This window comes from Pseudonaja textilis, chromosome 1 (genome assembly GCF_049901715.1).
Source record: "Pseudonaja textilis isolate UNSWEBS1 chromosome 1, rPseTex1.2, whole genome shotgun sequence".
Taxonomy (NCBI): Eukaryota; Metazoa; Chordata; class Lepidosauria; order Squamata; family Elapidae; genus Pseudonaja; species Pseudonaja textilis.
In genome coordinates, this window is record NC_141990.1 from 158,550,667 (window position 1) to 158,572,465 (window position 21,799).

At 40.0% G+C, this 21,799-nt stretch overlaps 1 protein-coding gene across 2 annotated transcripts in view; it reads left to right on the plus strand.

Annotated features, from left to right (window-relative positions):
- The window catches only part of RCBTB1 (RCC1 and BTB domain containing protein 1), a 32,986-nt gene that overhangs the window by 8,700 nt on the left and 2,487 nt on the right, over positions 1–21,799 (plus strand). For both annotated transcript variants that reach the window (XM_026707659.2, XM_087919439.1), the window contains exons 3-10: positions 1,239–1,389; positions 2,480–2,646; positions 4,772–4,930; positions 6,712–6,819; positions 8,379–8,521; positions 17,672–17,862; positions 19,149–19,275; positions 20,833–20,984. In XM_026707659.2, the coding sequence (XP_026563444.1) occupies positions 1,239–1,389; positions 2,480–2,646; positions 4,772–4,930; positions 6,712–6,819; positions 8,379–8,521; positions 17,672–17,862; positions 19,149–19,275; positions 20,833–20,984 (1,198 nt within the window). The remainder of the gene's footprint in view (positions 1–1,238; positions 1,390–2,479; positions 2,647–4,771; positions 4,931–6,711; positions 6,820–8,378; positions 8,522–17,671; positions 17,863–19,148; positions 19,276–20,832; positions 20,985–21,799) is intronic.

The window sequence follows — 21,799 nt, forward strand, 5'->3', positions numbered from 1 at the left end:
CTAGGTCTCCCAAGCCTCCCCCATTTCGGAGGCATCTTGTGCTCCACTTAACAACTGCAGTGGGAAGAGCAGGGATTGGGGTTGTTAAGTAAGGCGATTACATGGGCACCTCATTTAACAGCCATCATGGTTTGTGACCAGAGTGGGTAGGCTCCATTATGGTTGTAAGTCGAGGACTACCTGTATTTAGAATAAAGAAAAGAGGAAAAAAAAGAAGAAAAAGGCAGAAAAAGAAGTGAAATAGAGTTAGTTTCTGATTTTCTTAATAGCAGTTGTAGATAAAGATTCTTTTACGCTATGATGACAGCATGACTTACATTTTTTTGTATAATCTATTTTCTAATCATTTTATTTTCATGAAAAAATATTTATATTTATAATCAACATTAAGTTTAGATAATATCTTTTCTCTGATCGAAGCTGTCAATTTGATCACATCAGAAGTCCCATTTGCATCCATTCCTCTACTGTGGATAATGTTGATTTCCCCCCCCCCCTCCCCTTGGTGGATATAATCTCCCTGCAGGCATCATTTATAAAAAACAGTTCCATGGCTTTTTCTGAAATGTTTATTGATCAGTCCCAAAAGCAAAGTGTCTAGTTTTAATTATATAGTAAGCTTTAAAATCTTCTGGATTAATGCATGTAGTTTAGTCCAATTTTTTTTAAAAAAATTGCACATCCGTCAAGCATAATAAAACGTATCCTCTTGTTTACATTTCCAACATAAATTTCAAGTACCTTTATATATTCTAGACAATATTTCCAGTGACATATACCAACAATTTATCATTTTATAAAAATTATCTTTAAGATTATAACAATGTAAATTTCAGTCTTTTGAACCACAAAGCATTTCACTCTGAGGGGATAGAATATTGATGGTTCCTGGGTTTGATAGGAAAATCATAAAAATTCAGACCCACTTACATCATTATGGATCTATCCATCATTATTCGAAGTAAAACAGAGAAAATGTAATCTGGTAACTTGGAAGCATTTTTAGCTTGAAACTGTTTCAAGCCCAAAACACTTCCAAATAGCCTGTCTTAATTTGAAATGATGTATAGACTCTTAAACCTGATTTATCTTCTAACCGTCCCTTATTCCATATTTATTATAAATCTCAGTTTCATTGCAAATCTGTTATATACCGCAAAATCAATTTAGAATTTTTTTAACGTGCCATAAATAAACATATCCATGTTAGCTCATTGGTTTTGCTTTTTTTTTTCCAGGTTTTTGTATTTGGACTAAATTGCAGTAACTGTCTGGGAACTGGAGATAATCAGAGTACTATTGTACCCAAAAAACTTGAGAGTTTATGCGGAAAGAGGATCTGCAGTCTTAGCTATGGAAGTGGGCCGCATGTGATCCTTAGTACAGAAGGTGGGGAACTTTTTCTGAGTAGTATTAGAGGCACCTGATTCTTACTTAGGGAATTGGAGCATGCAAAATGGTTGTAATGAGGAAAATTTGCTTCTGTCAGTGGGGCCCATCATCTTGGTGTCACTTTTCTTCCCCTCAGCTAGGCAGTACAGATCTTTTGCAGCCATGGGCTACATCTTTTTTGGTGAGTTTTTCTCAGTGACTGAGAGTCATAGGATGATGGCAGCATAATTACATCTCCACAGAAGACAGAAATTGAATGTTCACTCCTTTTTATTTTTATTATTTTAATACTGTATGATGAAACAGCATTCCTTGTGTCAACAAGTATTTAGAAGTTAGGTTTTTAAAAACTAAAGTAAGTGCATGTTTAAAGCCTGTTGAAAGTTTAATTTGCCATCATGCTGGATAACATGCTCATTTGTGTTCCTTTAATTGATAAATTATATCCCATCAAGTTGCTGTCAACTCTTTTCAACCAATAGATTTTCTGCAAGACCATTTTTCTCCCACCCAGCTCCAGATCTTCCAACCATGCACCCATTGTTGTTGTAACTAAGTTCAGCCATCAATTTTGCTTCTGGTCATCCTCTTTCTTCTCTCTTCATTTTTCCCAGCATTATAAACTTCTCAAGAGAGTCAGATCTTTTCATAATGAAGTTCCTTAGTTAAAATAGCTGTAATGTTTAACATGGATAAATGTAGGTGATAAGCTTTAAAGATGGAGAGTATATAATTTCCATTCTCTACGCTAATCTCCATTCTCTAGCTACAGAAAGAATGTGTGTGTTTAATTTTAGCAAATTGTTGTTTAACTTTTTCCCAGTCAAGCAATGCCAATTCATTCAAGTTCTCCAGTATCTCTGCCTTATTGTCCCATAAAACAAGTCATTAGAGAAATGACCATAATAACCATCATAATGAGTAGATAAAGAAGCCAAACCCAATCTACACAACTGATTGGCTCTGTGACCAAGCATAATGATAGTGATTATTGAAATGCAATAATCTTGTTTTGTGTGAGTAGGTGTACAAATGTTGTTGCCTAATTGCATTTTTCACTGTCCTTGCTTTGTTTATTTTTGGGTAGATGGTGAAGTTTATGCCTGGGGACATAATGGATATAGTCAGCTTGGGAATGGGACAACCAACCAGGGTGTGACGCCTATTCAGATTTCTACTAATTTGCTTGTTAAGAAAATAACCGAAGTAGCTTGTGGTTCCCACCATTCTCTTGCATTATCATCTGATGGAGATGTAAGTTCTGTTTTTCTAACTAGCTATTCAGGTTTTTGCTGTTAAGAATGTACTTTTGTTTGGTAAATGTTTGAACATTGTCCTTGAAGAAGGGGTATTGATACTATGATTAATCTGTGTTTTCTTGGTGAAATATTTCAGATTTTATCTTAACAATAAAACTTTGTATATTTATAGAGGAAATAAGCTACTCTTGGCAATCTGATTTCATGGGGGTTTTATATTTTGTACAAGTATTCAGTAGCAATCATAAAAAACAAGATTTCAGGTATAAAAATAGAGGTTGAATGGCCTTTATCTGATTCAGTGCCCAGTGAGACAGTGACTTATTTTCTTTTGGTCTAGTGGAAGCTTTCTGATTCAAAAATGAAACTTGGAATAATGATGCTTGAATTTCCCCTTTGCTTGGGAAATTGTAAGTGCTGAAATTTCTAAATTGTTCAGCTGGATAGAATACATTTTATGGATATACTATACCTGTTTTAGTAAGAAGAGGACCAGTTTCAGGAAAATAGGTGCAGAAATTTGGAACTTGGCTCTTTTAAATTGTGTGGGTATGTGTTTAAGGAATGCGTCTGACTCTGGGAGAACATTTGGAGGCATTGTGGTCTCTTCTGTGAAACTCAGCCTATTTAATTTCATATCTGTCAGGCACTAGAGTTTATTTGTTTTGCATGAAGGGGATAATGTTCCATTTCAAGTCTTGAAAATTACAGTTAAGTTTTGAAGACATTAGATATAATCCTTTGAAAATTGCCTAGTATGAAAGTGCCTAGTATGAAACCTTCGCCAAGGAGATAATTTTTGATATGTAGATCCTGTTGCTAGTTTACCTTTTATCATTGTTCATGAGTTGAAGGCTGTTTTTTGAGTTGACCCTTCCTTCCTTCCTTCCTTCCTTCCTTCCTTCCTTCCTTCCTTCCTTCCTTCCTTCCTTCCTTCCTTCCTTCCTTCCTTCCTTCCTTCCTTCCTCATGCATCATAGTGTTGTAGCATTCTTCCTCCTCCTCTAGTAATGAGGATTGGGCCATCTAACCGTAATGAGCACCCAGGCTTGCACTGTCAGTTTTTTTTTTCTTAGAGGAAGAATTAGGAAGAAGAGAGACCACCCTCATATTGCTGTAAGCATACTTGGGGCTTTGTTTAAAGTAGAATACAGTTATCTTTTTTCCTTCATTTCTATGTGACTTTTTTTCCCTTTTGAAAAATGCAGAAAAGACTTGGTGGATAGAAGACAACCCACCTTTAATGCATGGGCCCTACTTTAGAATGAAAAGAAGTCAGGAAAAATCAGAGAAGAAAGATTGTGTTGTCCATCCTCTACCAGTGAATGCTGGAAGCTGAGAAAAATGCAGTTGGACACAGGAGGAAGGCAAACAACTCAAAGTTGATGGCTGCCTTTTCCTTTATCCTGTGAATCTGGGCCATTCCTTCACTTAGGGCTGAACATTTACATTTAACTTGTAAAACTGTGTTTAAACTGTCTGTCCTGGGGGTGTTGGGGAGAGTAGTAACAGGCATTGATTCCAAATGGGATCCCTCTTGACTGGGTTCCTGCTCTAGTTTCCTGCAGAAAAATGTTCGCTTTCTAACTGAAGGTTTTGCCTGGATGTTACAAGGTAAAATGCACGCACTCTTTCGTTAGCCAAGAGTGATTTGCATGATTTCTTCTGTCCATCACATTACGGCTAGCAAAGGACTTAAATTGGAGGTCTTCTAGTCCAGCTCCCTCCTAGACTTTGACAATATTCCTTCATATGAATTCTTTGCACTTACTTCAAATTACCTCCCCGTTCCACTTAAATAGACTTTTTGGTGGATTCATTGATGAGAAATTAAGTCAAAACTCTTCCCCTACTCCAGGCAGTTACTTCTTTTTCAAGTGGGTCCTTCTATGTGAAGTATGTTAGAAGAGGCTTTATGTTGCCAGCAATTAGAATGTTAATCACATCAGTACTTTGAAGTATATCATAAATGACCATGCTATTTGTCTGTGGCTTGTAAAACGAGTTACTTTGGTACCTGCACTGTTAAACAGTATATGCTTTGGAGAAATGTTTCTGTTCACGTAGTAAAGTTTGTGGTATGCTTTCTTGCTGTCTCTCCCTCTTTTCCTTTGTTAAAAGGTATATGCCTGGGGCTATAACAACTGTGGGCAAGTTGGGTCAGGATCAACTGCAAACCAGCCAACTCCTCGCAGAGTCTCCAATTGTTTACAGGCTAAGGTAGCAGTCAGCATTGCCTGCGGTCAAACTTCTTCCGTTGTGGTCATAGATAATGGGGAGGTAAGCCTTTGGTGGCCTTCCACATTTGCCTCTGTTTCTGCAAACAGAAGTGTTCCTGTATAAGTATTTCATGGAAAATGCACAACAATGTTGTTTAGTTATTGGGTGTTTTTTTAAAAAAAATCCATCTACTTGTTCTGCAGGTCAAGATTACATTTTACTTTCTTGCACAAGGATGTTTTCATTCTTTCTGAAGATAATTGTGGAGGATTTTCTGGTGGTAGTGAAAATGGCATATATTGGTGAAGTGGGGAGCAATTTTCAGTCACTTTCCCTCCCTTGCATTTTTTAAAAATTATCTGGAGGATATGAACTAGCCCAAAATTTATAGATTAGCCAAACCCTCAAAATTTTTCCAGTTCAATTTGGAAAAAATGCTTAACAAGAGAATATTTTTCAAATAAAATAGAAAATTATGAGAAGTTTTAAAGTAGCAAGTGTCTATCTCTATTCAGCGAGAAAATCTTCTGTCTCAAAGCTTTGAAATTCAGCCAATTGCACGCGAAGAGTAATATTTGAAGTGAACCCAAAAATAAAATAGAAATGTGTGATGTGGGGAGATGAGGTAAGGAGCTGCAGAATGAAGACAAACCTTGTTCTTGCGCTTCTGGAGACTGGCTTAATTCAAAGAAAGAATTACGCTTTTGTTCTCTTTAAACACATGTCCAATGAAAATAAATTCAGAAGTAGATATGAGCAATTCAGATAAGTTTTCTGAAATTCTGCAGCCTTGGTAATACCTGGGAAAAGATGGCTAGTCTTCAATCCGTGAGACCTTTTGATTTACATCTCTTATCATTCTTTATAGCTTTATTATCCAGAGATCCCAGGGCTGTTTTCCAAATAGTACAGGCCTTTAATACTCATTTAAGGAGTGTTGGTACCGGATCTAGGATTCAGTGACAATAAGCTCAAACCTGTGTGAATGCCAACAGGTTTTACTGGAATAAACTAGAGAGTTACAGATGAAAAGGAAATAGACCAGTTTGTGCTTCTTTGGTTTGTCAGAAACTTCCAGAATGATAGGGGACAAGTTGCCTGGAACTGGCTGCAAGCTGCATAGCATCTTCCTGGGTCATAACTTAGCCAGCTGATCGACTGCCCAAGATAACTTTAAGTGTAAGGTATGGTCCCTGGACTACAATACCTAGAGTCAGCCCAATGACATTTCTTGTCAATGGCAGGTAGCCTTTCTTCCAAGTATCTTAAGTGAAGTATTATCTTTAACGACTAAAATGCTGGTATTCATCCCCCTCTCTGCAGGTGCTGAACTAGGGAGTTCATGCTAATTCTCTTTATCTTAATTGTTACTAGTAGTGATAGAGATAAAAGGCTCAGAAACGGGTGATTGCATAAAAAGTGCAGTCACTTCTGAAGTACCGTAACTGTTACAAGCATAGGTATAGAATATCGGACTTATATATGCCAATAGAAAGCAGATCATACTATTACACTTTATCTTCCACAATGGAGAGTAGCATTGATTCAATCCTTCTTGGATTGGACTTGTATACAGACTTGTGTCCCTCCCAAATAATCTGTAAACTATGGAAGACATTTTTGCCTCTGTAAAAAAAACACCTTAATATAAAATTAAGATTTCTCCTCTGAAATAATAAAAGTATATTTATGAACATAGGTAATGAGAAAGGAAATAGTACAGAATTTAAAATAAGGTCTCCTTTTGAACTTCTACTAGTTTAGCACTTCTGTTCTCCCAGAACAGGAGATGTTTGGGTAGAAATAAAGTATATGGCTAATTAACCTCCTCCTCACTCCAGGTCTATGGCTGGGGTTACAACGGCAATGGACAACTTGGTCTGGGAAATAATGGCAATCAGTTAACTCCATGCCGAGTGGCAGCGCTTCAAGGTGTATGTGTGATGCAGGTGAGTATAGAGATCTGTGTTTTCTGTTACTTGAATGATTGTTGGGAAATTGTCCCTAATCTGGGGAAGATTCATTGTTAAGGTGATAAGGGAAGTGTAAACACAACCCCGCTAATCTCTTCCAATTCTCATTTTGTAATAAATGGATAGGAAATCACATGCCTTTAAAGCATGCAGACAACTGCATTCTTAGATGTTCCTAGAGAATGACCTTGGGATATTTAGAGCAAATGAAACAAAAAGTTTCCTGAAAGCTTGAGCGAAATCAAGTGTAGCCAAATCAGTTTTAGTCCCTTGGCCTTTATCTTTTGCCCTTCATAGTTTATAAGCAATCCTGTCCTTTTTCTTCAGTACATTATAGATAGCTCTGTTGAATTTCTACAGCTTAAGTATGCCATTTGTGGACAAGAACTAAGAGGCACCAGAGGAGATGATAGCATAGATTGGTCTGTGCTGTTGCCTGGCACAATAATTGCTTTCACAACATTTGGAATCTGCATAATATACAACATGTAATATCTGAAGTGCAAAGTCAGAGCTGTGGTACAGGCATTCTTGAACATTTTGTGTTTCAGCTTTCCAGCATGTTTGATGTCTTGGCTTCTGTAATAGCAGGCACTAGCAGGAACAATTAAAGAGTACAGGTAGTCCTTGACTTATCACCACAACTGAGCCAGAAATTCTGGCCGTGAGTCATTGCAGCTCTAAGTTGAGTTACCATATATGACCAGACTCAATTATATAACTATTTTTTACAACGTTAAGCGACTTACTGCATCACAGCCATAAGTTTTTTATCCCGCTTATCCAATGGTGCCTTTGCTAGAAAACAAAAAAAAAATGTTGCAAAATGTGATCACATGATTGCTGGATGCTGCAAACAGCTATAAATGCAAGCCCACTCCCAAGCACCCAAAACACAAATACATGAGTGCAAGGGTAGTGCAGCAGTCATAACTTCATGGATGGGTTATAACTAACCTTTTTCAAGTTTGTTATAACTTTGAACTATCATTTAGCTGCGGTTCTAAATCAAGAACTACCTGTATATGCTTCAGATGTCCTGTGAATACCTCACCTCTGCTCTTCATTAAAGCAGCCCACATTTTGCAGACTTGGAGATTATAAAAGGAAGCTGCTACCTAAGGGAACCCACTCATTATAATTAAGGTGAATTCATAAACCATAAATATCCTTTTTCAGTCTTGTGTGGGAACCTGGAAAAGATTGATCTTATTTCATGAAGAGCAGAAAGATGCTATGTTCGCTAGAGGTCGTTGTTTCCCTCTAATAATTGTGGAAGTGTGCACAGCCCTAGCAGGGGTATAGATTTGGGATTGAAGAATTACCAATCAGTTTTTAGAGACTAGCCCAATTGATATGGTATAAATATGGTATAAAACTGTTAATAACTGAAGTTTTTATGCCTTCTGTAAGGGTTTCTCTTCTAGCATATCAAGCATGCAGCTTGTATTATGCTTCAGTGATAAACCCCTTTCACTGCTATCCTGGAGTGGTATGTATACTAACTCCTGCCTTCTTTACAAACTTATTTGCAGATTGTCTGTGGCTATGCACACACGCTAGCACTAACAGATGAGGGTTTACTGTATGCCTGGGGAGCAAACACTTATGGGCAGTTGGGGACTGGCAACAAAAGCAACCATCTCAGCCCAGTGCAAATCATGATGGAAAAGGAGAGGTAAATGCCACTGCAGCTAATGCTTGGTGAGCTGGGATTAGGGTTGTATCAGCAACCTCCAATTCATGGCTCTGGAAAACAGATTCATGCATGCATTTTGTTAATGAGGATTTTGGGTTCATGGGGAATAATCCAATATATAGTACAAAAAGGCTCTTCCTGATTTTCCTCTCTGTGGCTCCGAGAATCCAGAGAGAGTGGGTAGGCTCGAACCCTCGGCCTATTGGACTGAGTCTGCACATGGATTGAAGCTCTGCCCTGCACCGTGGCCACAACCCAGTTTTCGACTCAGTCCAGCCAGGACGGACATGAATTCTGGGGCTCCACTTTGCATTGCAAGTGGAGGCCTTTTTCTGCATTAAAAGAGTTTTAAAAGTGAAAGAACAGCAATTTGGAGAACTGCAGCCAGGAGAGAGGGTTGTTTTTACCCCCTCCCAGTCTTGGTGGGAACGCTTAGGGTGGCTGCCCTATAGCATTTTAAACCATGACTGTGTGGGAGCGGTTGGAGCAGCTTCCAGCGATTGGCCCAATAAAGGCCTTAGCTATTTGGCGTGGTGGCACGGCAGCAGCACAGGTGATCATCCCATTTGAAATCAGCTGCAAAGCGCAGTAGCGCAGCACCATGTGGCAGAGCGGGCGACCAGCCCCGATAAAAAAGAGGAGCGCTTTGCAGCAGCAGTCCACTTCATCTGGCAGTCGGCCCAATCCCAGCTGGGCGGCGCAATTGTTTGGCAGTGGTTGGCGTGGAAGAGAGAGGATTCATGAAGGCCCAGCTGGTGGTGGCAGTTTTGGCCATGTTGCCAGTGCTGGGTGAATGGTCACAGCACTGAAGGTTTGCATGGTGTGACAGTAGACCTGTACACAGGTCCTTTCCTTGCTTGTGGTTGACCAGCAGGGCGTGGCTGCAGCCCAACAATAGGCCTCTCCAGGCCTGCTTCACCGGTTCAGAGGTTAGAGGAACTGTTTTATTCTGGATGGGGCCTAGAGGGCAAGGTAAGAAGTTACATGTGAAAGTAACTCTTCATCCTCTCCCACACCAGGAATCCACCTCTCCCTCTGGCAGTTCTACAGCCCCTAACCCACCAGCTAAGATAGCGGATACAGAACAGGAAGGTGGCCATAGCCCCTCTACATGTAGGGGTAGCTCTAGAGGCAGGCAAAAGAAAAAGGCTCCTGAACCTAAAAAGCCTTCCAGGGTAGAAGAGAAGACAAAAAGCACTAGAAAAACAAGTTGAGAAAAGCCAGCATATGACTGGGAGGAGGAGCCTCAGATCACCATCCCCAGATGAATCAGCTTCAGCCCCCAGTTTTACAGATGGAGCCTGGGCCTACTACTACTACATATAAGCCTCATTTACAGGCCTGGTCCCCTGATGGCTCATCTGCATCTGCTGAGCCTCAGCTTCTAGAAGGAGCCAGGAATTACAAAAGGGATCCTCACACAGCCTTCCAGGATGATTCTTGGGAACCTTTTCCTAAGAGACTTAGACCAGGAACTTTTATGCAGGCCTGCATGACCCTGTGGGGGCAGAACAAGAATTGCCTACTCACATGGAGGCAATTATCTCAAAAGCAATTAGGCAGGGAATTGTGGAAAGCCTTAAAGCAATGAGAAGGCCTGAATCTGTGGCGTCTGAATATTCAGACCTGGAGCCTTCCATCCATTCTAGAAGTAGATAATCCTTGAGGGACAGGGCTTCTCCTGACCCATCCATCCATAACCTCCCAGCTAGAGCACCAGAGGAAGATGAGAGAATCTGACTTCTCTGAGGATGAAGACATGGCCTCTGAGAGACCAGCCTTCTTTGGTCTCTTTGAATCCCCTAAGTTCCATGTCTTATTGTTCAAGGCTAGAAAGACGGCCCAGTTGAGGCCAGAGGCTGATGGGGACATAGAGGGTGATACAACAGCTCTTCCAAACCAATTCTTTGCTGAACCAACTGTAAGCCCTGTAATGGTTCCAGCCCCAAGATTATTTTTAAATGTAATTTTAAAAAAGCTGGACTCTCCTGGCACAGTGGCCATATTGGCTAACGAACGCTGCTACTTCTATATGGGGCCTGAACTTACTAGCTCACTGCAGGAGCCATCAGTGGATAGTCTGATTGCAGCCTTGGTATCATCTTCATCGAACCCTGCAGATCTAGAGGAAGCATTGAAGGTGGAGGATAAAAGAATTGAACAGTCCCTCCAGCATACACATCAGGCAGCTGCCAGGGTGGTCAGTGGAGAGCTATTCTTTTTTTAAAAAAACAAATTTTATTAATTTTTAAAAACAATACACAGACAAACAAAACCTAGAATATAAAAACATAAAACATCTTTTCTGAAAAACAAATAAAACATCTTATTTAGAGACAGCATAATTCCAAATTATCACATTTCCATACAAGCACAATTTGATATACATATTTATCTTACATATTCAACTTCATATCTTTTCCCACCTTCTATTTCTCCCTTTCCTTCTATTTAATTATATTTCTTTTGCCTTGAATTCTATATATTCATTGTATCCATCTGTCTTATTTACAATTTCATTATTCTCTTCCAACATTCTTCTAGAGTTTTATTAATTCAAACATAGACAAACAAAACACAAAACATAAATACATAAAACTTCTTTTTGGAAAGTGGCTTAACCCCAGGTTACATCTTTTTGTACAGACATAAATCAAATTCATGCTCACCTAATATACTATTTTATATCTTATTTAACATTCTATATTTTCTATATATTTTCTCTCTTCTATTCACTCTCTTAATTCTATTTTATTTATTTCATCTCAATTTAGATAATTATACTTACATCTTTTGTCCGTTCTCTCTCAATTATCTATTTATCTTTTCTTTCTAATACAATATTTCTCCTGTAATCACTGGTTGAAGTATGACAAATTTTTATCTTTCCCCTAAATTTAACACTTAAAATAATACATACTTTCAATACTGATTCTGCTTAGTACATTCTAAGTACTACATTTTAGAATAGTAAAACAAAAGAAGAAAAATATGCTTATAATATAGCAAAAACAATGTTCCATAGGAAATTAAACTCTATTGTTAAATCTTAGACATTTTTATACATTCCCTTTAATGTATTATTAACTCATGTAATATTTCAGTTTTCTAACTTGATTTCAAATACTAATATCTACAATACAGTCTTATGTACTTTTGCAGAATCTTTTTTTTAATTTATATTTTACCCTTTGTCTCTGAAAAAACCCTGTTTTTAACATCTTGTTTTAAACCTTTATGACTTCTCTTCCCTTTTTCCCTTCCTTTCTTATCAATTCTAGCCTTTTTGCCCCCCCATCTCTCAATCTCCACTCTCTTAGTCTCCCCTCTCTGTTGTATTTCTCTTTTCTGTTGCTTTCTGACATTGTATCGATTTTTCACCTTATTTTTCCCTTTCTTGGTTGCTTTTTTAAGTTCTGAATTCTCCATTTTCTTTCCCCCCTTTCTCTTTTCTTCCTCAATTAAGATTATTTGTCCATGAAAGATGGCTTCTTCTTCTTCATCCCAACTTTCTTGTTGTATTTCCTGGTAGGTAGAAATCGCCATTTCTAAAAAATGAAAAATAGATCCAGAAGAGCCCTTGCCTTCTTGTTCCTCTTCTTTTAACCTTTGAAATTCCATTTGCAATTCTTCAACAGATAATGCCATTATCAAGAGAAGAAAGATTAAAAAAAAAACCCAACGCAAATATTTTTAAACTTTCAAGAAATAGTTTCCAAAAGTCACAAAGTCACAAAGCAGTCCAAATCAAGACAAACTATTTTATTTAGCACTTTCTTCTTTTTATATTTTCTCTTCCTGGGGTAGAATTCAATTATACAGTTCCAAAATAATTTTTTAGAAGTCTTATTGCCATTTATTTCTGGTTTTGTAAACGCCAAGCAGTCTTCTCCAGTACAATCTTAAAATAAGTTCTTTACCTCTTCCTTCCCACTTATAGCAAAAAGATTTTAATTTTTAAATCCAATGTTCAAAAATCTTTTATCCCCTTGGCTTTAATTTTCAAGTTTAGTTACCTTCTGTGCCCAAGCAGGTTTTTCAGATTTCCATCTGCTATTTCCGTAGGGAAGGAGAGTGAGAAAGAATAACTTTCCCTTTCAACTTTCTTCCGCTGTTTTTACAGTCTTCTTGGGAAACAATGTATCGTTCAAAAGATTAAATTTCCAGGGTATTTAGAGGTTCCTTATTGTCCCGGTTCAGCCAAAAAACTTTCACTTTCTCCTACTTCCTCCTGCACAATCTTGTCCGGCTGCAGGCTTCTTTGTGGCGGCCATTGCTGACCGCCACTCCACAGCCTTGGGAAAACGGAGTTTAGCTGGCTGAGGAGGGGGTTTGTGATACCCCCAAACCCCTACCCGGATCTCCCCTGTGTTCGGTTGCCTCTTCGGGGTAACCATATCCTCCAAATCCAGTTGGATCGGAGGCACTTTGGCGGCGAGCGCAGCGGGAACCGCGCACAATCGCAGATTCCTGCTGCTGCCGAAGCCTTGCAAACCGGAAGCCCAGTGGAGAGCTATTCTTGACCTTAAAAGGCTCAATAAATATTTATGTTATAAGTGTTTCAGGATGCATTCGCTACAATCTATTCTGGAGAGTGTCAGGGAGGGTGACCTCCTCACCTCAATTGATCTGACAGAGACTTACCTGCATATCAGTATTTGCCAGGAGCACAGGGGGTTTCTACGCTTCAGTTATACTGCGAGACACTTTCAATATAGGACTATGTCCTTTGCTCTATCTTCTGCCCTGAGAGTTTTCACTAAGATTCCAGCTGCTTTGGTATCTCACTTAAGAACCATCCCGGTAAGGGTGCAGTGTTACCTGGATGATATCTAAATTCAGTCATCCTCAAAGGACTGGGCCTTGAAGGACTGGGCCTCCAAGGTGACAGTTTCCCTTTTGCAAGACCATGGTTTCTCAATTAACCACAAGAAGAGTCATTTCATATGAACCAGATGTTTATTACATCTTGGAGCATGTCTTGTAAGCTGTTCCTTTCACAGGAGTGCAAGGATAGTCTTCAAAAACTTGGGGGGATCATAAGGGCGGATAAGACCGCTTTGGCACTTCTTTCCCAACTCTTAGGCAAGATCGTCTCTTGCATATCCATCGTGCGTTGGGCTAGGTTGCATTCTAGAAAATTACAGTGGTTCCTCTTGCTCTACCAAAAGGCAGGCAAGAGCCATTTGTCATTTAAAATCATAGTCCCCAGGTCAGTCAAGCAGTCATTGCTAGGGTGGTCTTCCCAGACAATAAATGCACGTCACTTATTCAAAGAGCCGCCTCACCTGATCACCTCCACTGATACCAGTCTCTTTGGCTGGGGGGCTCATCTGCAGTCACAGTTGGCTCGAGGCCAGTAGTCTGTTTTGGAGAAAGGAAAAAAATATCAATTGGTTAGAGTTGAGAGCGGTAAGATGGGCTCTCAAGAAATTCAGAAGCACTATACAGAATGCACATATCCTCATTTTGACTGATAATGTCACCACTAAGACACATTAACAGGGTGGCGCCAGATCCAGGGCTTTAATGTTGGAAGCAGAATGTCTGGGTCTATGGGCAGAGAGGAATCTCTTATCCATCAGAGCAGAATATATTTCTGGGGTAGAAAATGTACAAGCGGACTGACTTAGCAGGGCCAGAATTGACCCCTCAGAGTGGAGTATCCTCCCTCTTTTATTTCAGGAGCTGACACAACAGTTTGGACTACCGGTTGTGGACCTGTTCGCTACAAACAATGCCAGACTCCCCAGTTTTTTCACCAGGTTTGCAACACGGGGCAGAAAGGATCAATGCCCTCAGGAGCAGGTGGCCTCAAGGTCTCCTGTATGCCTTCCCTCCTCTTCTGCTTCCACCTGCGGTCATCAGAAAGGTACTGGAGGAGAAGGCGGAGGTCATACTTCTGGCTCCTTACTGGCCCAGATGTCCCTGGTTTGTGGATCTGGTGAATCTCTCAATCACCCAGCCATGGAGGATTCTTCCTCACAAAGTTACGTTACACCAAGGGGAGATAACTCATCCAGAGCCTCAGTGTTTCCAACTGACCGCATGGTAGTTGAGCGGAGAGTTCTGAGGAAACAAAACATATCAGAAAGAGTCATCCACACTATATTAGCAGCTAGGAGACCTTCAGCCAACTGCATTTATGAAACCACATGGAGGGTTTTCTGTCAGTGGTGCACTCCCACTTCTGCTTCAGTAGCCAAAATATTGGAATTTCTACAGGAAGGGCTTGACCAAGGGCTCTCTGCCAACACCCTACGTGGGCAGGTTGCTGCCCTCTTCTCTGTCTTGTATATTCATAGGAAGGGGTCCTTGTCTTAACCAAACTATCAGTTGGTTCCTGAAAGGAGCTTCAAACCTTAAATCATCAGTGATCCATAGGTTCCCCACTTGGGATCTCTCTAAAGTGTTAAAGGTGTTAGTGATCCATTTGAGCCTCTCAGATCCATCAGTTTACATCTGCTATCACTTAAGGTAGCCTTTCTAGTAGCCATCATTTCAGCTAGAAGAATCTCCAAGATGGCTGCTCTTTCAGTCAGAGAGGATCTGTGTATTTTCCACCCAGATAGGCTTGTGTTGAGGTTAGACACCTCTTTCATCCCCAAGATCAATTCAAGGTTTCATAGAGCCCAAGAACTTATATTGCCAAATTTCTGTCCCAATCTTTCGCATAATTTGGAACGAGTGTGGCACACTCTGGATGTTCGCAGAGCAATAAAAATATAGATCTGGAGAACATGCCCAATCCGTAATACAGAGGTACTTTTTGTGTCCTTTCAGCTGGGCACAATAGGTTTAAAGGACTCTGTTTACAGTGTGTAGATGGATTCAAGCTTGCATATCTAAGGCCTATCAGGTCTCTTCCTATGCCTCGAGGGGTGACTGCCCACTCTACCAGAAGTGTGACAACAACGGCAGCATGGGCCACTCAAGCACCCATTGAAGAAATCTGTTGAACGGCTACATGGTCATCACCATCACCATTTATCAGACGTTACTGATTGGATGCCTTTGTGTTGGCTGATGCAGCCTTTGGCAGGAGGGTTCTACAGAGAGCGTTCATATGAGCCAATGTGAATAGGACCAGCCCTCCCAGGGACAGTCCAGCTTTGGTATGTCCCACTCTCTCTGGACTCTCGAAGCCACAGGGAGGAAAATGAACATTGGCTGACCTGAATGTTCCTTTTCTCCTGTGGCGTAGTCCAGTCCCACCCTTATTCGTCTGGTCTGGGTGTGGGTTGGGAGGAGCGATAATATACGTCCTTTTTTATCTTGCAACTATAGAATCACGTCCAGTCTGCCAAGTGCTTTGTTGAAAGCTGGGGCCCGGCCACAGTGCAGGGCGGAGCTTCAGTTTTAATGCAGACTCAGTCCAATAGGCCGAGGACTCGAACCTACCCACTCTCTCTGGACTCTCTACGTCACAGGAGAAAAGGAACATTCCGGTAAGCCAATGTTAATTCCCTTCCCCTGTTTATTAACAAAGAAAGTCAGGTTTCTTAGTTTTCTTTTCATACCTGTGAAATAACGTATGCAGTATTCTGTTAAGGCAGTTAATGCATAGTACCTATCTTCCACCCATACCTTCGTCCCTTCTCTGCTTCAGCTAAATAGGAATAGGAATGTAAACAGTTTCTTTGCATGTGATATAGTTAGTTTTTTTTCCTACAACCACCTTCATAGAGTTGAGCTAGGATGTTCATTATGCCAGCAGTCATTTTTCTCTTGGGCTGCCAGCTCCTGATTTCCTTTGCCCCAAGGCTGTCTCTACCTTGCAGCCAACTCTGATTTTCCCTGGACTGCAGTCAGGGCCTACCCAGGGATATTTCAAGAGTCTTGTCCCAGAATCATCTGGAAAGCACAGATCTTCAACACTTCAGAGTGCCTAGAATCCCCGGCCATCATTTCCCAGTCTTCAAATCTTTCTCACCGGCTTCTTTCTTTCTTTCTTGAGAGAAAAGGTTGCCCCCTTAGAAACAGTTTATTTTCTCCAAAGTTATTCATCATCTGCCTTGTGCTTCTTGGGTGACCCTGGGAAACTCGCAACAGTCAAAACAATTTGCCATCAAATCAAATCAAAGATAAAGATAAAAGATGGCAAGCGCAATGAAACTAAGCCCCCTTAGTTATTTTATATCCTACGTGTCCAAAGCTATATGGGGGCTCAGAACTTTTTATCAGTCACCTGTTGCTTAACTAAATTTCAGATAGCTGGATGAGGAAATCAATTTCCATAGCTGCCTAACTCAACCAAGTGACTCTGTTTATGGGCTGTTTGTAAGCACAAACATTAGCGCGCACACATAGGAAAAAACGTTTTGTCTGAATCTGAAGAGGAAAGGGTTAAGAGGGCAAAGGAGAGTCAGGTCCTTAACTGAGTTGTTCACAATATAGAATCATAGGGTTATAAGGGACCTTGGAGGTTATCTAGTTCAACCCCTTGCTCAAGGCAGGAGCCTTATAGCATCCAAGTCAAATGGGTGTCCTATCTTCTCTTGAAAAATGATGAAACATCCACAACACCGAGCGGCAAGCTGTTCTCACTGTCAGGAAGTTTCTTGTTAGATCCAGGTTGGATCTCTCTTAAGGAGCTTCCACCCATTGCTTTTTAACAGGTGTTTTGGGAAAAAAGTTGACCCTCCCCCAACTTCTCCATGACAGCCCTTTAAGTATTGGAAGACAGCTATCATATCACCCCAAGCCTTCTGTTTGTTAGGCTAAACATACCTATTTCCCTTAACTGTTCATCAATTTAGCCTCTATGCCCCTTATCATCATTGTTGCTCTTCTCTGCATATTTTCTAGGGTCTCAGCATCTTTTTTTGTATCATGGTGACCAGAATTGGACACAGAATTGTACATTCCTGCCTACAAGAGCTCACAGATCAGTTACATATTCTATTCTTTTCTGTTTTATTTTATCTCATCTTTATCTTCATTTTCTTTACTCAGTAAGTCTATTATCTATAGGATGTACCGAACCTTTAAGACTGTAGATTGAGTTTTGGAACAAAATGATAGTGAAAGCAAAATCAGCCACCAAGAGATCGGCCTACATAAGAACAACTGGACAAGGGTGACATCTCTGGCACTGAATACTTGTGGTCTGCTTTTATCCTTGTGTAGGGTTGTCGAGGTTGCTGCTTGCCATTCTACTCACACATCTGCTGCCAAAGCACAGAGTGGCTTAGTGTACATGTGGGGTCAGTGTCGGGGGCAGTCGGTGGTCCTGCCCCATGTTACCCACTTTTCCTGCATAGATGATGTGTTTGCTTGCTTTTCCACTCCTGCTGTGATGTGGCGTCTCCTGTCAGTAGGTGAGAACTAGTTTCATTCTATGTCTGATGCAGAAGTGAAAATTTCTCATACTCGTGGATGGTTGTGTAGGAGAGGCCTGTAATGGACTGTGACAATAACCTTGAGAGTAAAGAAGAAGAGCTGCAGTCTAGACAGAAGGGTTTTTGGGTGGGATGGGATAATAAACAAAATCTGAGCTTCAACCATGAATGGAGTTTGAGAAAGCATCTTAGAATTGACCCTCCCTTCTTCTCCAGTATATAAAGGCTGGGAAGAAGGGAAGTGCTTTCAGATTTGCAAAAGGCTGTGATCTTACAATAAAAGTAATATTAGTACTCATGGTTTTGGCTTTCAATAGCACCTTTTCCCCACAATGCTCAACTCCCAAAGCCATCTGTCCAAGTTCTTGGACAGATGTGGGAGATGCCTATAAGCCATTGTGAGTTATAATTTTATAATTTATAATTTACATATAATTTTTTATGTTTTGAGGTTTTATACATTCATGGTCAGGAAATAATGTTCACAGAATACGGTTTGTGGAGCTGGAATACAGTGAGCATAACTCACATAACATAAAATTAAAGTGATGGCTTTTATAAGAAATGGGAACGGAAGCATTGTGAAAGCGTCAAGGAAGCTTTTCGCGTGGTGCTGCTGTTTGTTCCTGTACAGGCAGTTTGGAAGACTAGAAAGTATGACAAATCGGATTTATTTACCTAAATACCAAAATACTGATAGCTAAAAAAAAACATGAATCGTGGCATCTGATGAGAACCATAGTACCCCAAATATTGGTTGTGTTAGAATTTAAGGTGCCATACTATTCTGTTTTAATAACTCCTTTCTAGAATCAGACTTGTTTCATATTTCAGATCTGCCCAGTTACATGGGACACAATTTTTTGATAAGAATGATGTATTTCCTTGTCATGTAGAAATCTTAATGAAGTAGCGTATTGATAAAAATCTGTACTCCATACAATTTTGGATCATTGATCACCTTTGCCTTTATGGGATACAGTCAAGGTGAAATTCAAAACTTTTCCCTACGGGCTCTGTGGGTGTGGCTTGGTGAGCGTGACTTGGTGGGACTCAGTCTCTAAAAGGAAGACGGTGGGCGGGAGAGGGCGGGTCCAACTGATTCAAATTGTCCCTACCACCTCCCCCGAGGTGGTGCTGAATTTCACCCCTGATACAGTACAGGAATGCTTTTGTAAAGCTAACAAAAACTTTTGTGTGTAAAACTGTTGAATTCTGGCATGAATTGACTCTATGTTCTTTTGGTATTATAATTGTTTTTACAGAGCATGAGGAATTTTTAACAGTGACGGAGTCTCTGAAGAGAGAATTTGATAGTCCTGAAACATCAGATCTAAAGTTTAGAGTAGATGGAAAATTCATTTATGTACATAAAGCTGTTTTAAAAATCAGGTAATATTTATAACTAATCATCCAGATGGTTAGCAAATGCCTAAATCATCTTACCAATTTAGCTACTGTATTTTATTTTGCTTCTTTAATGAACTTGCTATTTTACATCTTTTTTAATTGCCTAATATATTATAGATGTTGAAATAAAATAAGATTAAGAATAGGTTAATACTTCAATAGATACTTTAAATTTGATTAAAATTAAAAGCACTGGGTAATCTTTCATTTTTAGGCTACAGTTTTTGTGGAATACTAAATTAAAAAATATAGCTTTAATTACTCAGGTGAAAATAGCTATTAGGAAGAATCAGGATCTTAACTGTTTGTTGTGAATATGTCTGAACTAGTATTTTCAAAAGATATGTGCGTTTTTAGTACTGAATAACTGATCCAAATTAATATTCATAAAAATCAAATTTTAGGCTGATTGAAAAGTCAGTATGTAGAAAAAAAGGTTAAAGGTAGACCAAGCTAAATCTAAAAACTCTTAAGAAATTTCTGGAAGCTTGGCATTCGGACAAATCAGCCGTCAATAGACAAAAATAAATCATATTTATACACCATTCAAAAGAGACAATAATAAGCTAAGAAGGAAACAAACAGTCAAAAACATGTCCTCTCCAGCAGCTGACACTGGGATTATCATCAGACAAACAAACACAAAACAATATCCTAATCGGGGAACTACTAGGGAGAAAACCACAGCCCTACCAAAAACTGACAGGGCAAACTACTGTATATAAACAAAGAGCAAATCCCTCTTTCACTTGCACTGATGATGTTAACTAGTTGGGTAATGAAATGACTGCAAGCAAACAACCAAACTCATAGAACACCAAAGGCTCCACAGAAAAAAGACATTTTTGAAGCTTAAGCTACCGTATTAATTTTAATATATAAGATGCCGACACTTCTTTTGTGGTGTACAGGTGGTCCTCAACTTACAATCACAGTTGGGACGGAACTTCTGTTGTTCAGCAATATTGTTAAGTCACGTCCAGTTTTGTGACTTTTTGCAGTGGTTGTTAAACAGTCATGAAGTGAATCACTGTTAAGTGAATCTGGATTTCCCCATTGACTTTGCTTGTTGGAGGTCCTGAGGAAGCTCGTAAATGGTGATCCAAATGACTCTGAGATGCTCATAAATTACATGCCAGTTGCCAAATGCCTGAATTTGACCATGGGGATACTACATCAGTCATATGTATGAGGATACCTTTTTTGTGAGATGCTTTTTTCAGCACTACCTGAACAAGGCTGTTAAATGGTCATGTCAAAGACTACCTATATCATAAAAAAGATCATCTTTCCATAACTTGATATTTTCTGGAAATGTTGGAACGACCACTTGGCATGACTGAAAGTTAGGGATCCTGGCTACACTGGAGGGACTAGCAGGTTGGATTTTGGACTAATAGAAAAATCCTAGGATTGTTCACAGTGGCAAAAATGTTGCTGGGGAATGAGAGCGGACCATTTTGAAGGAATTATGTGCGGCTTATATTTCTTCTGTAATGTGCAAAATTTGAGGAGCTCTACAATGTTTTTTTCTTGCAGATGTGAGCACTTCCGTACTATGTTCCAGTCCTATTGGAATGAAGACGACAAGGAAGTGATAGACGTAGATCAGTTTTCCTATCCAGTGTATCGTGCTTTTCTTGAGTACCTGTACACCGACAATATTGACTTGCCACCCGAAGATGCTATAGGTAGCAGTGGAATATTTGGCAAAATTATGTTGGGAAATTAAGGAAATGGGATAATTTTTTGTTTTCATTTTTCCATGGGAGAAGGAGATGATGTCATCTTACTAGATGTTAGCCTGTACTGTCCATCTTGCCTTTTCAGATTGCAGTTCTGTTCTGTCTTGAACTGATGGGGAAAGAATGTTCAAGCAAGCCAATCTAGGTTCTGGAATATGCTAGGTTAAAAGTGGCATCTCTGTAAGGTACCTGCCTCAGCTACCTTCTCGAGAAAGTAAAACTCTTGAAACAGTTATCATTACTCCAAGGCTGGATGGTGCAAAGAGGTCTTCCTTGGGGCATCACAGCCTTGAATATATGGCTGGAACCTGCAGAGAGGGAGTCAGTGGCCTTGTCTCCCCGCCCCCAGATCCCCCAAGCAATTACAGCAAAAGTGAAAGCATGCAAACCATTCCATCCATGGTGTCTCACCTCCACCCTTTCCAGAATGGCAGCGTTCCCATAGGGACCTGACAACCTCTTTAAATGGCGAATGTACATATATGACACCAAAGCGCCGTTAGTTTGCTGAATTTGTGTCTGTACCTTGCTGATTAGATGTTAGGTTCCGTTGCACCCCAGGACCTACAGCAAGACTGGTATCTTCTACGGATTCAGGCCTTCCATTGGGAATTAAACTCATAGGCCTTTTGCACATTAGCTGACTGTATACAGTGTATTTGTTATAGGAGATGTCCACATCCTGGCATGCAGCAGTTACAGGAAGGGATCAAGGGATCAGTCAGGCATCTCCAGTCTACCTTCCCTTAAGCTGCCGGAGC